We start from the raw sequence: 16,941 nt of genomic DNA on the forward strand, positions 1-16,941 counted from the left end.
TATTTTGCATGCCTGTAAGCCCAGTACCAGGTAGATGGCACTGCCTAGTTCTGCCGCCAGCTCTCTTTATCACAACATGTTAGAATCTGAGAAAGTGCTTTCCAAAGCTTTTGTTTTCAAACTGGGCCATTTTTATTTTCTTCAGGGGCCTTTTCATCAAGCCTCTCTTCTGAGTGAGTATGCATTTTCACCAGTTGAAACCTTTGATGCTGTGGTGGTGGGGGCACTGGTCCCATTTTCCCATGACTATATAGTTTGAGGCTTGTCTTGAATGGTCTGAATCTCTAACAATTACAACTACTGCCCTTGCCTTGTCAGCAACTTTACACTGACAGCCCTTCACAAAAGCGCACATTTCCCCTATCATTCTGCTTGACTTGTCACTCCTTGTCATAGTGAGCAGTGACCATGGCACAGCCTGACTCTTCTCCTGCCCTCACATTTGCTCAACCAAATGAGTCCTTTGGTTTTGAATCTGGTCTCATTCAGGTTCTCGAGACATGAGGGAAACGGTGTTCTTTTCCAGAACATTGCATGAATGGCTCAAAAATCCCTTGTTCTTCTCTGAGATCTCACGATCCAGGACTCCACTATCTGCATTTCTCTCAGCATTTTGAGAGTTTTATTTTCTACTGGAATGGTCCATTACATCCTGCTTACAGCACTCACAGGCTTCTCTTGCCACAACTTCCAAACCCTTTCACATTCTTTCCACAAACGGGTCCCCAAGGCCTAAGACACACATGCTTAGTTTAGCTCACTCCCTGAATCCAATTTTCTGTTCCTTTTCTCATCATGATCAGAGTAAGCATTTCCATTCCAAAGGGGAGGAACAGAATTGTAGCAAAGTAAGATCCAACCAAAGCAACTCAAAACCCACCAAGACAAACACCAAATCCTACAGTACCACGTTACACACCTTTAAAAAGGTAACTTAAGGATGCAAGGGTTTGTTTTAGCTCATTTTTAAGAAGACCACAGCTCATTATGACAGGGAAGACATGGTAGTAATAACATAAGGCAACTAGTTACATCTTACACAGTCAGGAAATAGAGCAGTGAATTATGGGAACCCAGATTCCTTTTTTTTTTTTTTTAATTCAGCTTGGACCCCAGGCCATGGAATGGTGTTGCGTATATTCATAGTGTTCTCTGTGTATCTTCCCTCCTTGCTGTACCCTTTCAGAAACACCCTCACAGGCACATGCAGAATCCAGGTGAGCCTCGATACAGCCAAGTTGGCAATGAAGATTAGCAATCACAGTGGAAAAAGTTAGCATCATAAACTATCCATGTTCTTAACGTCTTTTTTAAAAGTTATATTATGATCAAAGTTCAAATGAAAGTTCTACAAAATATAAAATCATACTATAACTATAAAATTATAGTATCTAATGCATGTTTGAGATATTTTATGTTTTATTTCTTTTAGGCACAAAAGGCTACTTAAAGAAAAAGAAGACTCTTTAATCACTTGTCAACAACTATATAAAACCGTACAGGAAGAGCTAACTACAAAAGAAAGACAAGAGGAAGACATAAAACAAAGAATCAACCTTGCAGAAAATGAACTAGAGAAGACCAAAACTCTCCTGCTTCAGACGCAGGAAGAAATTTTAACACTGAAAAATGAAAGGTACAGTCAAGAATAATTCCTTTAAAAATGTTATCGTTAAGTAAGCATTCACTATATATTTAAAACACCAAGGTGGATGTTATAATAACACTAAAGTCAGGACTTAAGACACAGTTCACAGGTAAGTCTATTGAACTTCCTTACCTCACTTCCAAGTGGTCAAGCTGATTAACTGCTGTATAAAGCCAACATGGCGTTCAGGGTGCATGGCTCTCTGAATTTTACTCAACATTTGATCATTTTTGAATATTTATAACCTTACCCAAACATTGGTGGATTCGGTTTTTAACATAAAAATGGTTGCTGGCTTTTTACCACCCTTCCTTGTAAGGCTCCTCTTTAACTCTCTTTCTGAGGGTCCAGAAAGAGAGTGTCAATGGGACTGAAAGCATGCCGGCCCAGATTCTCAGGGTACTTTGTTCTGATCATTTACCTTTGAATTAGCATTTCCTGTAATAACATTTCAGCTCTGCTTTCTTTCTTGTTTAATTTGCCTAGAATGTCTTCACTTTTTCTTTTATTTTAATTGTATATCTAACATATAGCATAAAATTTGATTTTTCCCTGTTGATTTTTTAAAATAGAGACAAAGAAAATATTCTTTTTATATGTATTGATCTAATTATTATTATTCTAGAATAATACAGCCTTATACAGACAGAAGAGGGCCAGCAAGATGGTTAGTAAAGGCCTGGCAATCTGAAGGCAGTGTCAACGGGACAGATTTTTACTTTTTATTATTCTCTGTACATAGGAAGTTGATGGTTGATTGGCTATTTGTTATTATATAATTTAAAAGAAATTTTATTTATTGCTTTTGGGTGTGTGTGTGTTGGCACACATACGACAGTGTATGTGTGGAGGTCCAAGGACAACTTTGTGGTACTGGCTCTCCCCTTCCACCCTTATGCAGGTTCGGTGGGCGAATTCAGATTGCCAGGCCTTTACCAGCCATCTTGCTGGCCCTCTTCTAACAATTTATTCTCATTAAAAGCTTTTGTCAGTCTTATGAGTACTATTTATAAATCTTATATATATGTGTGTGCATATGTATATATAAAATTTTAGGTCTCCTTCATAATTATAGCTATTTTCTTATGTTTCCTTAGCCACTAAATATATGATTATTTGTTACTGAATCAATAGTACACAGGTATACTGGTCTAATTTTAAGGTAGGGCTGCAGCAGTCAATGGCAGGCATACCATAATTGGGTTCATTGCTCAGAATTCCTTCACCCGAACACAGTGGTGGACTGTGGTAGTCATCTATTTGTACTGCAGGCTGGCAGATCTTCATAGCTCTCTAAGAAACAAGGCTTGTCTCTGTGCTTCGTGGGCTGATTTTATTTCTACTTCTCCTTAAGTAACAACTGCAGAGCTAATGTCACCCACATTTCTTCCTCACTTTGAGATATCAGTAACCCGATTCTTGCAACAATGTTGTCTTTGTACCTACCTGACTCTTCATCAACCTCTTTTCTTCTTCACTTCATGATTAAATAGTGTATGCTGAGGTCATATGTCATATGCCACATATAACAGCAGATAGCATGTTAGAAGCTGCAATATAATAATCAAGAAATTTAGAAAAGCCAGGCTTTTTAAAGGACTGCCCATGGAAGATTGAGCATGCATAACCATAAAGGAGATTTCTGAATGCACACAGCAATTTCAAGATCACTATAATTTACACATACATTATAGTATATATTAGAACTATATTAGAAATACATAATGATGGCCCTAGGCACATCAGTCACTTCAGAAATGCCCTGTATGTCTATGTAATATGGGTTAACAACAAGTGGCCATACTAATTGCCAACCTTCTGAAAATAGTTATGTATTCTATAGAGAACACACATAATTACAATCCTCAGAAAGATACATTGTAATAAATAAAAACCTCAGAAGTCTTTGGTTTAGAACCTTGATCATTTGAACAATTCGTGCTATCTAGGATGCCATGTTTGATGATGCTGGAGCAAGGCTACATGAACTCTGTCTGCCACGGGGGGGGGGGGGGGTTTGGGGGGGGCACTGAGCTCCTTCATCTTCTAAGTGTTTCTGAAGTTCTTTGAGGATCAGTCTAAGTACACATGATGTACATTATCATTGGTGTGATGAACATTCTTCCCTCAGGATCAAATTAATTCAACTTAGAAGCAATGGGAAATAATTAAACATATTTAGTATTAGATACACTGAAAAGACTAATAGCTGCCCATGGTAGTACACACCTGTAATCCCCATGTGGAGGAGGCTGAGGCAGGAGGATCACTGCAAGATTGAAGCAAGACCAGGCCAGCCAAGGCTACATAGTATGACCCTGCCTCAAACACCAATAAGGAATCCAGTGGTGAAGCAAGGGCTCTGTACTTTGTAGGCTTTTGAGTTGAACAAACATAGATTTGCATCCCAGCTTGGCCACTGTCAAGCTTGGGCAACCCAACCATATTAACCTGTTTCCTTATGTCTAAACTAGGCATACTAATACAGCTGTGTTCCTGTGGAGACTGAAGGTGTAGCAGTGTGCCTTGTAGGTTACAGACACTCTGGAGTATTATTTCTTCTAGTTCCTCTTTTTTTTTTTTTTTTTTTTTTTTTTTTAAATTTGCGCATTGGCTCCTTGAAGCCTCATTTTTATAGTCTGTTGTCACTATGTAGATACTCAGCAAAAATCTGTTGAATTCAGTATTATCTGGTTTATTCATGATATGTAACAATCCTTGGGGTGATTCCATCTTGATGTCATTATCAGAGAGTAGCACTACCGAACCGAAGGGCTCAATACTATCTTCAATAATATAACAACATTTTCTCCCCAGACTCACCATCTCCTCTGGTTTCCTACTCACCAACAGCTTTGAGAACAACATACTTGCCCAGCTTCTTATGCCATCGAACACTTGCTGTTTTTAATGGAGGCAGGAGCTGTGGCAAAATCAAAATTATCTCTTTGATTGACAATGTGAAGACATCTCTAAAAGAACAACTTGTGAAATGGGACTCAAAGCTGTTGTTTTGGCATTCTGGCTTGACGTTTGTTTGCAGTTACATTTTTAACTATAATTAAGGGAATCTAAAATTTTGCATTCATATAAGAAATTAGAGTCGCATTTTCTTTTGGGGCTGAGAATTTAAAAGTTAGTTTTTAAAATAAATATCCTTAATTGCAAGTATATCCTAATTTGCCTATTGTGTCAACTCTGAAAATGTTAATTTTTAAAAAATCTGGTGAGATTGCAGGGTAGTGTGTTAGAGATAGCCACAGCTCCATTTGAGAAGCTTGCAGAAGAAAGGCAGCATGACACACTGCAGAAAGCTCTACATTGGCACAAGCTTGCACTAGCTTGGCCACTTGTGAATCATATCACCTCAGTGATTTGCTCTCTGCTCTTCATTTCTTCTAACATTGAAAGAATTGTACAAACATATTTCTAAGGAGTGATAAGAACCATTGCATCCCCAGAAACATGAGCAGCTCCTGACACATACACAGCAGGCACTTGGTACTGCTAGGCAGCTAGGTATCTGCTACCTAGATGAGGGTGTATTTCATCCCCCATCAAACCACTGATCACAGGATTTGAAACTGGGAAGCTCCTCCTAGATTTTCTAGGGCTTCTGACTTGCCAAAAATAGGAGCTGAGGGCACAATGGTGTAAGATTCTGATGGGAATCCCCTTTGCTTCTTAGTAAATTCAAGTTTAGGACTCAAATCTGTGGCACTTCCTTTAATTCTGAAACATCAATATCTCTGGAATACGTTCTGAAGATATTCAGTATCTACCTGGATATAGCTTTAGCTTTTTGAGACATGAATAGACCTTTATAATTAATGTTATTGTCTTTCCCAATCCCTCTAGGTTCTAACAAATTGTAGTCAGAGTTGGTCCTTGTAGCTTGTTCCTATGTAAGAATGTGTTTTCTTATCACTGTCTTGTAGTCTTAGTGTGCAAGTCCTTCCATGGGTATACTGCCTGAGTGTGGTTTTCATTTGGGGAATCAGGATTAATCATCACTATATACATTATTCATTGCAAATTCTATGCTAATCAAGTGAGTTCTTAGAATACCATCCGTATGTCTTCTCTCTTTCTTGTCCCATTAAAGACTTCTTTCTTAGAGCCAGTAACACTTTAGCAAGGACTCAAAGAGGTAGAAAAGTCTTTGTTCCTTCCTGTATGTACAGGTTCAAACAAAATTTCCCTCACAGTTGTAAATTCATAAAAAAAGAGTTTACTTAAAACTCCTTGTTCTTTGTGGGACTGTCCTAACAGACTTCATAATGCCTCGAAAATTTAGTGCACAATGCTGACGTTTTAAACAGTGTTTGAACCTGGTCATATTTCGGCTGCTGTAGCCTACCAGACCTGAAGTTTTTGTTCTAACAAACAGTGTTTTGTGCATGAAGAGACTAAATATGAAGTGCATTCTACATTTCATGGTATCAAAATTAAAACTGTTTTGAGGGAGACTGTTATTCAGACATCTCAGATATTCAGTACTCTATAAACTGATGATGTCACTGCTCCATGGGGTGGGGAATGGAAGGGATTCTTGTTGTAGATTTAGAGGCGGGGAGGGAGAGACGGAGAGAGACAGACCCAGAGCCAGACACATTTCAAAGAATCCAGAACAGTCCAGAACACAGAGAGAAAGAAGTAGACTGAACATGGTCAGCAGAGTAGACCTGGACATGAGAGAAGCCTGAGCAGAGGGAAGGGCATGGGGACATAGGGAAAGGGAGAGTAAGGCAAGACAAAGACAGAGGAAACTGTGAGAGAGACAGAGGAGACAAAGGGAGGGAGAGGGAGACACAGGCGAGCATAGCCAAAATAGCTGCGTTGTAAGGAGAATGAGTTGCTACAGAAAAGGGAACCTATGAGCTGGGGCAGTTTAGGGTAGGGGAGGAGAAGAGCTAGGATGTTAGCTCTCATGGGCTTTGAAATGTGCAGAAGGGACTTGTGATACTGGTGAGCTGAGTGGCCAGCATGCACTTCAGTGTGCTGATAGGGACCACCAGTAACCCGATGTCCCTTCTGCCTTTTGGAGTTTGGAGAAATGGAGTTTCCTTTGGACTTGACAAGTACCATCTGCTTTGTAGTAGAGGTGACACCTAATGTTACTCATGGGCACCATCTAGAAATGTACATTGGAATTTCTTAACCAACTAGACCTGTTCAAAGAGAAAACCTGGTTTTAGCAAAAAGTGAGGGAGCTGGAGAGAAGGTTCAGCAGTTAAGAGCACTTCCTGCTCTTTCAGAAGATCAGAGTTCAGTTCCCAGTACCCATGTTGGGCATGGGTACCTGTAACTCAAGCTTTAGGCCATCCTGTGCCTTCTTTTGGCCTCTGCAGGCACCAGTACTCACGTATATACATCCACACACAGACACACATGTACATATAAATAAAAACAAGATAAATATATTTGAAAAGTGAATCCAAAACAAGAAAGAAGAAAGAAATTGTACCAGATTGCCAGAACTCTTCCTTCTGGCCACTTTTAATGAACATGTGGACAGCCATGTCCATTCTCTGATCTGACTCTTTTGATATTCAGTGCCATTTTAATCGAAGTGCTGCTTTATTTTAATTGATAGCTGCTCATTTTCTTGATCAAATTTACTATAATATTATTTTTGGGTTTTACCTAGTTGAATAATATTACTTAAAATTAGACCAGTATACCTGTGTACTATTGATTCAATAACAAACAACCATATATTTAGTGGCTAAGGAAACATAATGTTATCTTACAGGTCTTCTATCTTATTAGAAGTTCAAATGACTTAACCACTATTAAAAATATGTTCATCAGAAAACTAAGAAGAGACTTAAACGACAACTCATAGCTTGAGGTAATATATTTACAAAAGATATATCTAATAAAGGATTTGTTTCCAGAATACAAAAAGAATAATAGAAACTCAGTTTTACGAACATAAACAACCAGTGATCAAAAGATTTGTGCAGACATTACCAAACAAGGCCAGTTAGCACACAAAGAAACGTGACATTCCATGTCTGTACATTTACCCAAGAGAAATGAAACATACAAACATGCATAGGTGCAGTGGCTTCGTTTGTAATAGTCTAAATCTGTGGATCAATCTAAGCATCCACCAGGAGATGAGTAGAGAAAATGTTGTGCTTGCATTTGTACAGTGGAACAGTACTCAGGATAAAAATGAATGGACTAATAAATGATGCACCATACAGCATGGATACATTTAGAAAGAACTGTGCTGAACTAAAGATGCCAGAGCAAAAAAGAACACACCGTGGTTCCATCCATATAGAAAGCATAGATGTATCCTAAAAATGGGAAATCACACTGTAGATTTACTGGTGGCAATACAAGAAAGTGTAGATTGCAGGGGAGGGGGAGGGGGAAAGGGCTCTGCTGTTTACACCCAGTTCTTACCAGACTTGGTCACTTGACATTGAACTGGGAACAGACGTTTTCAAATATCTGTTTTGATCATTTTTCTTTTCTGTCTCTGCAAAAACACCATCCTCAGGTAACACTTGCTGCTACGGTGGAAAGCTGGGTCCATGGGTCATACTCAAATTTATCTGAGCTTCAGATAAAATTTAAGAACTGCTAGCACCTAAATCAAATTAGAAGATGAGTCTGCAGCCAACGAATGTCCAGAGGAACACCGTGCCACGTGTTTCCTGTTGTCCTGTCTCCTTGCCTCCCTGAACCCGCCCATTTTGCTTTACTTCCTCTGCTCCAGCTTAGAAGATGGCTGTGCACGCAATCAGAGCCAGCGCCTCTGCCTCACACCCCAGAATCATTTTCTTTTTTTTAATTCTCTAGACTTTAAACCACAGCTATAGTGACTAATTTGCCTGTCTTCGGGAACAGATGGCTCTTCTGTGCCCAAAGAGAGCAGTGGCACCCTCTGCTCAGAACCTGTTCAGGCAGCACCTTAGTTTTGACCTGGAATTCTATCCCACTAAATCCTCCTTTGTGCTCCAGCCTTATCAGTGATTTTTTTCTTCACAACTTTTAAAAAGACCTGTAGATAGCGTAATACACATCATCACCAACTACTCAGTCCAGAGAAGAGAATCTTCCTGTTAGCTTTGAAGCCCCTGTGCTTCTCCGCAGGCCCATCCAGTCTTCTCTTCTGCTTTGGTAATCTCAGCAAACTAGGATAAAAAGAACACCCTTAAATTGTTAAAGAACATTTTCAAACCTACAAACCTGTTATGCCCCTGCTTTTCTGTAATTTTTAATCAATTATGTTTCTAGTACTATAGATGCTGGACTTTATACATGATTTATCTTCATAGAATTGGATTCATGGGGCTAGGGATACAGCTCAGGGGACAGCACTGCCTTAGCATATGTGGAGTCATGGGTTTGATGCCCAGTACACACCCTGAGCTCATACTGCATGCTTCGTTCTGTGGTTTTTTTCTTTGTATTCAGTGTTCAGTTACAGAGATTTGAGCACAGTATATAAAGGACCTTCTGTTTCGTGATCTGTATTGTAACTTGAGGGACACCACAATTTATCCAATCTGTCCCAGCTTTTTCTCATAGGTTTTAATGTATGCAGAAATGCCATTGTTGTTTAGTTCTAAGTATATCTAAATACTAAGTATGATTTTTAGTTTGACCTATAGCTTATTCAGAAACACTTAAAATTTTTTCAAGTACATGGAGGTAGGTATCTTATTTATATTTTGTAACTGATAATTGTTTTTACAGAATGTAGACTATCTTATTAGGAATATAATTTAAGGTATATACATTTTTAAAAATTAGTTACTTTTCATGTTAATAACATAAAATAAGTAGATGTAATAAAATTTAATGATACTTTATTTAACCTAATATGTCTGCAACAAATCAAATGTGTAACCTTTTGCAGACAATGAACAAGAATTATGAAAGAGAATATAGAGCCAACTGTTTTTCTAGTAATAACTCTATCGTGGATTTTTAACTTTTGTAGTGGATAAGTACATTGAAATATATTATATAGTGACAGTATAAAATCCAATGTGGGACTCCACAGCTTCTGTTCCCAATGGCAGGCAGCTCCAACAGTAGAGAGGCTCACTGAGTTGTAGAGCCTTTGGGTGGGTCTTTTTGCTATGTTTTTATAATGTCTAAAATAAAAAATAAATATGCAGACTTTAAAAGTTGTTGTAGGTATTTTAGATTATTGGTCTAACTTCGAATCTAACATGTCTGTCACACAGTGCATCTCAACCATATTTAAGTGTCTATAATATTAGACAGTACAAGTTATAGTAAAATGGTTGCCTAGAATTTTTAGATTTGATAAAATTTATTTTCAGGCCTAGTGTGCAGTCAATGTCATATGAACTAGAAAATAATTTTGAGTTTTTCCACAACTTGCATGCAAGGTTCTACATGCTAACCTCAAGTCAGCCTTCTTATTTGCATTCAGTCTTCTCTTTTCCCCACATTACCTCTCTATGTGACCCTCCCTTGCTCCATTACAGCTCCTGGAGGGTCACTCCTATTGCAGTCTGCAGTTGCACAGTGTGTTTCCATGGCTATTTGCAGCTGTCCTGGAATGAATTTTTTATAACTAAGGGAGCTGTGTTGACTCTGTCCACAGTGATGTAGAGTTGTTAGTTTTGCCTTAGAGCTATGCTGATTTCTTTATTTTGAAGCTATTTTAAGTTGAAAAAACAAGTTTTAAGATATTCATGGTAAAATAAGCTGATTATCATTTTAGCCCCCAAAGAATGACTTAGTTCTAAAAGTCTGTTTGCCTGGTAACACTGTTCATGTTCTTCCCTTTAATATGTAGCTGTAAATAACACATTTCATCTCCATTTTTACCTGCCCTTGTTCTAGGGCATTTTGTGTGAAGAACACAGAACTACAGTTAATTATTTAGTTTGTATCACTCTCCTTCTACCATTATTGTTACTATTATTTTAATCTTTCTAGTCTCCTTTCTTCCCCATTCATTATAGGCTTTTTAGAGAGAGGATTGTTGGAGTTTTATGTATTTTCTCAGTAAAATTTTTTCACTAGCAATATATTTCATTTCTATTATTTTAGTTGTTACTATTAAAATTCTATGATGCATATTTAATGAGAACCAAAATTAATATCTTGAATTCATTTCAAATAATGCAAAGAGCAAGACATACTTGATCTCTGATATCTTCTTGACACAGCCTACATTTTTCCCAGTTTGCAATCAAAGTTACTTTATATAGATAATATTAACTTACACACACTACATACCAACCTACTACATAACTTTCAGGGCAAAGTGCAAAATAAAAATGTAAGACCTTTTATTTAAACTCGAAGGTTTTTCCTGTGACAGTCTGCCCCTCAACCTGTTATGGTGGATTTTGTTTTTATTTAATGTCACACTCCTCAGACACGGCATTATCAGAGTAGAAGAATAGACTCTTGACTGGAATGGTACCCTAGCACAGGCCCCACTCCCAGCTGAAGCAGAGCGTGGCAGCAGGGGGTGAAAATGGAGACTGTAGGGAGCTGGCAAGGGCTGGGCTTGAAATTGAGGCTCCAAGACAACTAAGCTAGCACATGCTTAGTTGACCCATGCATTCTGTTGCTGTGAAGAGACACCGTAACCATGACAACTCTTTTAAAGGAAAACTTTTCATTGGGGCTGGCTTACAGTTCTGAGGTTTAGTCCATTATTGTCATGGTGGAAGGCATGGCAGGAAGCATGGCGATGTGCAGGCAGGTACTGGAGAAGTAGCTGAGAGTCCTACATCTAGATCAGGCAGCAGAAGTGACAACCACTGAGCCTGGGTTTGAGCTTCTGAGACCTTAAAGCACAGCCCCTAGTGATGCATTTCCTCCACACCTCCTAATAGTGCCACTCACTGTGGATCTACGTGGGCCATTTCTATTCAAGCCACCGCATTCCGTTCCCTGCTACCCATAGGCTTGTAGCCATATCATAATGTGAAATGCATTTAGCCCAACTTCGAAAGTCCCCATAGTCTATTATAGTATCAGCCCTGTTTAAAAGTCCAAAATTCAGTCTCTTCCAAGACTCATGCAATCTCTTGAAAGCCTAGGAGGGTAGGATCTTACCCCGAGGTCACTACTCCTTTATCCCATTTAATGCCAGGCTTTTGTTTAATCTGTTTATCTCCTTAAACACAGGCTTTAGATCCATTTCACTCCCTGGTGCCCCTTTCCTCCATTTTATATTTTTCATTGTTTAGCTTGCTCCTTTTTTCATTATAGATATCCATAAGAGTGAACACTAAAAAACACACGACAGAGTCAACACTAGGTAGTTTTGATATTTCCTCTGCCAACAGAATTAATACAAAATTCTTCACTTTAGCCTCAGACAGATTTTTCAAACAAGAGCAAAAAGCAGCCATGTTGTTAGCCAAAATATTATAAGAATAGTCTTTAGGACACATAGAATACATAGAAATATTCTTCTCCTCTGAAACCTCTTGAGCTAGGACCCTGCAGATCAAATTACCCTTAGCACAATGTCTTCCATGTTTCTACTATGAAGACTCATTAACCCCAACTTAGTGGTTAGTAGCCCACAACTCTTCTCTAAAAGTCCAAAGTTCCAGAGTCCACATTCCTCCAAACAAAAGCATGGTTAGGCCTATGACAGCAATATCCCATTCTTGGTGCCAGCTTGTTAGGATGTCTATTGCTGTGAAGAGACACCATGACCACAGCAACTCCTATAAAGGAAAACACTTAATTTGGGCTGGCTTACAGTTTCAGAGGTCCATTATTGTCATGGAGGAAAACATGAAAGAGTGCAAGCAGGCATGGTGCTGGAGGAGGAGCTGAGAGTTTTACATGTTGATCCACTTCCAGCAAGGCTACACCCACTCTGACAAGCCCATGCCTTCTAATAAGTGCCACTCCCTATGGACCTGTGGGGGTCATTTTATTCAAACCACCATATCTATCTCATTTCACTTTAAAAATACAAATTAAGCTCCTATAAATTTTAGAATGGTGACTTAAAAACACAAAAATGGGGCTTTTGGCATTAGAAAGGGCGGGGAAAATGTGTGGTTCACTGAGGAAATAGTCTATGGAGAACTTGCTGCTGAAGTCTCAGAAACTTAAATATAATGACATCATCCCCCTTCCTTCTTCCTATCCATGCTATGCCTTCTCTCCCTCCCAAATCATGGCTTCCTTCTCTTTAACCAGTGTGTGTGTGTGTGTGTGTGTGTGTGTGTGTGTGTGTGTGTGTGTGTGTGTGTGTGTGTGTGTACATATATATGTAGTTAAGTAAAGTTAAACCCCTTGGGATGATAAGACCCCTCCCAAGAGCTTTTAGAAGTGTGACACACAGTTAACATTAGAACACCAGACCCTCTTATTTCTAACTGTAATCAGTCATCACTGAGCATGTGCTTCACTTCTCTCTACTCTCAGCCTCTCCCACCTCTGTAACCACTACTCTATCCTTAAACCTTATGAGATCAACTCTTTGTAAACATGAAATCATGCAGCGCTTGCTTGTGCCTAGCTAATTTCACTTAACACAGTGATCTCCAGTTCTAACCACATCGTCACAAATGGCAGGAGTTCCTTCTTTGTAACCGCCAGAGTATGCCATTTTGTTTTACTAAACTTTTCTGTATTCCTGTGATGGATACTAGCTTCTTTCCATTTCTTGGCTATTGCTGCACTGCACATGAATGTGCAGATGTCTTCTTGACATACTGATTTCCCAACGCCTCTTTGATCTGTACCCAGCTGTGAGATTGCTAGACCAGATGGTAGTTCTATTTTTAGCTTTTTAAGGACCTTCCATCATGTTCTCCAAAATGGCTATACTAATTTACATTCCCAACAACAGTGAGAAAGGGCTCCCTTTTCTGCAGCATTTCTCATTTTGGAGTAGCCATTCTTACTGGATAGAGTGATATAGCTCATATAAGCTTTGATTTGAACTTCCTAGTGAAGTTGTGCTGGTAGTGTTGAGCATTTTGCATGTACCTGTTGAGTCATTTGCTTTTCTTCTCTTCAGAGATGTTTACTGTACATCATACCAGGGTTTTGATATGTGAACTTCTTATATCTTGATTTTTACTCCTTATCAGCTGTGTGATTTACCAGTATGGCCTCCCATGATGTAATTTGCTTCTTCAGCCGGATGGCTGCTTCCTTTGCTCTGCACAAGGTTTTTGTTTTGTCATAATTCCATTCGTCAATTTATGCTTTTGTTTACTGTGATTTTTAGGTCTTCTCTAAAAAGACCTTGCCCATTCAGACGTTCTAGTCCTCCATATTTTCTTCCAGTTGCTTCATTTTTCCAGGTCTTACCTTTGGTCCTTTCATTCACTTTTAGATTGATTTTGCAGTTAAGGGATCTAATTTCATTCTCTGTCTACTCAATTTTCTGATGATTATTTATTGACATGACTGTCCTTCCTCCCTTACACTCTGAGTGTTTGTTAGAAGTCTGTGGTCATAGTGTGTCTATGTTCATCAGGGTTATCAACCTGTTCCAACTGATGTGTTCTTGTGTGGTTGTGGTAATAGTGGAATAAGGCTGGTATCAGTGGCTATTTGGAAAGATGCCCTCATACTGAATTTTGTGGAGTAGGGTAAGAAGAACCTGACATAAGTTCTTCTTTAAATATTTGGTAGAATTTAGTACAGTTATCTTGTCCTGGACTTTTCTTTGATGGGAGACTTGTTTTTAAAATCACAGATTCAGTTTCATTACCTGTTATTGTTCTTTTCAGTTTTCTTCTACATCATGCATGGTTCAGCCTCTGGAAAGCATATAGGCTCAGGAAATTATCAGTTTCTGTGTTACCCATTGTAATATCTCTTTTCATCTCTGATTTTTTTTTTTTTTAAGTTAGGGACTCACTATGTAGCCCTGGCTGTCCTGGAACTTGCTATGTAACAAGGCTGGCCTCAACCTCACAGAAATCTGCCTGTACTAGGATTAAAAGAGCATGCTACCACATATGGCCATACGTGATGTTTTAAAAGTCTTTCTCATGTGTACATAGGGTGGGGGTGTACACTTGTCACAGGACCTCTTAGGGAGCAGAGGTAGACACTGAATGTCATGCAGCTTTAGTTATAGGCATTGTGAGCCAGCTCAGGGCTTCTGTGTAAGCAATACACATTTAACAGCCCCCAGCTGTTTATATTTTGATTTTTTTGTGTTTGTGCTGATTTGGTTTTTGTCAACTTGACAGACAACCAGGTCACCCAAGAAGAGGGAACCTCAATTGAAAAAAAATCATATTGGCCTGTAGTCAAATCTGTGAAACATTTTCTCCTCCCGCCAACATAATATTTTTTTTAACTATTTGAGAATTTCATACACAACGCATAGTACTAATCACTATATGATCACGGGAAATGCACCCAAATTACACTCACTTACCATTCCTCCCAGGTCCACTCTCCCATCCTTACGCTCACCCACCCCCAAAATACACCAAGTCCAACTTGTGCTGCCCATATACTCATTGGAGCATGGTCAATCTCCCAGTGGCCAGCCCCTTAAAGAAAACTGAGTCCTTCCCCACCCCCACCAGAAACCACCGACTATGAAGAGCTATACTTCAGCATCTTTATCACAGTTTCTAAGGACTCTTCAATGGCTTTCTGTCTGGACTGTTTCTCTTTGTTTTCGGGGGGCGGGGAGTCACAGAAGCCATCAGTGTGTCTCAATCTCAGGAGTATTCAGTCATTGATACCACTACAAAGGAAGCTTCCCTGCCTATAGCAGCCTGCGGCAGCGCAAATCATAAACTTCATGTGGTTTCCTGTGGCAGCACTGACCATGGGTATCCATACAGCCTCCAGCAGCAGCCTGAAACACAGACCTCAACATGGTCTCCAGACATCAACAGGAATCCAGCCTCAGCATGAACCACAGACATCAACATGGTCTCCTGTGGCAGCCCTGATCATGGGCATCGACATGGCCTCCTGCAACAGCATGGATCATAGAGGTCTTTTTAGGAGGCTTAATTTAGAAAATAAACCAGTCTTCATCTTGGAGATCTTATTGTTCAGAATCAGGGGGCAGGACCTGCAAGAACTTCAGGCTGCCGTATACTACCCTGCTTTTGGCACCAGCTGCTCTGTAGGTACCCCAAGCATGACAATTGTGTTTGCAGCACCACCACCCTGTGCTCTCTTCTCCCCAGCAGAAGCCTTAGTGGAGGTGCCTGTGGCTGTGCTCCCACCATGGCTGTGCTCCCACACCTGTTGCCACCACATCTCTAGTTCCACTTCTCGGCTATTCCTTCCACCACTTTTTGTCCAATTCCATGAAACCACCTTTAAAAAGCATCTTCCCATAAGACTGTCTTTGTTGTTGTTGTTGTTCCAGAGATACTGAGCACTCTGCAGGCTCATCCTCCACGGCAGCATCTCCCTTGGAGCCTCTGTGAGTCAGACTCCTTGCAGTGTCCGTGAGTGACAATACTGGTTGTGTAAGGAAGTAAACTGATCAGTCCAAAGGGAACACAAGAAGAGCCAGTGTTCCTCTGAGGACTTTGTTTCAGTTCCTGCCTTCAGGTTCCTATTCTGCTCGAGTCACTGCCCTGGCTTTGCTCAGTGATGGACTGTGATTGGGACATGTATGTCAAATAAACTCCTTTCCCCACAGGCTGCTGTGGCTATGGTCCTCATCATAGCAACAGAAAACAAACTATAACTGCATTTTTATCATCTATTTCATTTTCTTATGATCTGAAATGTGTTCTCTTTCCTTCTTCTAATTTTGTGGTTGGCTTGCTCTCGTTTGTTCTCTGACACTTAGCCGTCAGCTGTGTATTTAAGCTTTTCTGTGTCTGTCACCTGGTCTGTCACCTGGCTACTGACATTTGACACCTTGACTCCTAACACACTCGGCCCTGTCACGGAGTTCAGATGTATGTGCCTCCACTCTCATTTGTTTCAAGAAAAAACTTAAATTCGTTTCTTGATCATTGGCTGTTCAAGAATAAGTTATTTAACATTCACTTCCATGTATAGTGTTGAGATTTTTCTTACTGATTTCTAGTTTTATAGCAACATGATTGAAAAAGATACTTGATATGACTGTGGGGCTTTTAAAAATCTTGTGTACATGGTGGGAGGTGTGTGTGTGTGTGTGTGTGTGTGTGTGTGTGTGTATGTGTGTAAATGTGGGCATGCATATGCCATTGCACATGTATGGAGGGTAGCCTCAGGTGTTGAACCTCACCTTCTACTTCATTTGAAGCAATGCCTTCTGTTCACCACAGCATATATGGGCTAGCAGGCTCAAGAGCTTCCGGGATTCTCGTGTCTCTGCT

General features: G+C 39.7%; 1 protein-coding gene across 2 annotated transcripts in view; it reads left to right on the forward strand.

The window, feature by feature from the left end:
* Positions 1 to 16,941, forward strand: part of Lekr1 (leucine, glutamate and lysine rich 1) — a 160,241-nt gene that overhangs the window by 111,627 nt on the left and 31,673 nt on the right. For both annotated transcript variants that reach the window (XR_013109852.1, XM_034499420.2), the window contains one exon: positions 1,433 to 1,636. Coding sequence is in view for 1 of the 2 variants with exons in the window: in XM_034499420.2 (XP_034355311.1) it covers positions 1,433 to 1,636 (204 nt within the window). In the remaining variant the exon portion in view is untranslated. The remainder of the gene's footprint in view (positions 1 to 1,432; positions 1,637 to 16,941) is intronic.

The sequence above is a fragment of the Arvicanthis niloticus genome, chromosome 4 (assembly GCF_011762505.2).
Source record: "Arvicanthis niloticus isolate mArvNil1 chromosome 4, mArvNil1.pat.X, whole genome shotgun sequence".
Classification (NCBI taxonomy): Eukaryota; Metazoa; Chordata; class Mammalia; order Rodentia; family Muridae; genus Arvicanthis; species Arvicanthis niloticus.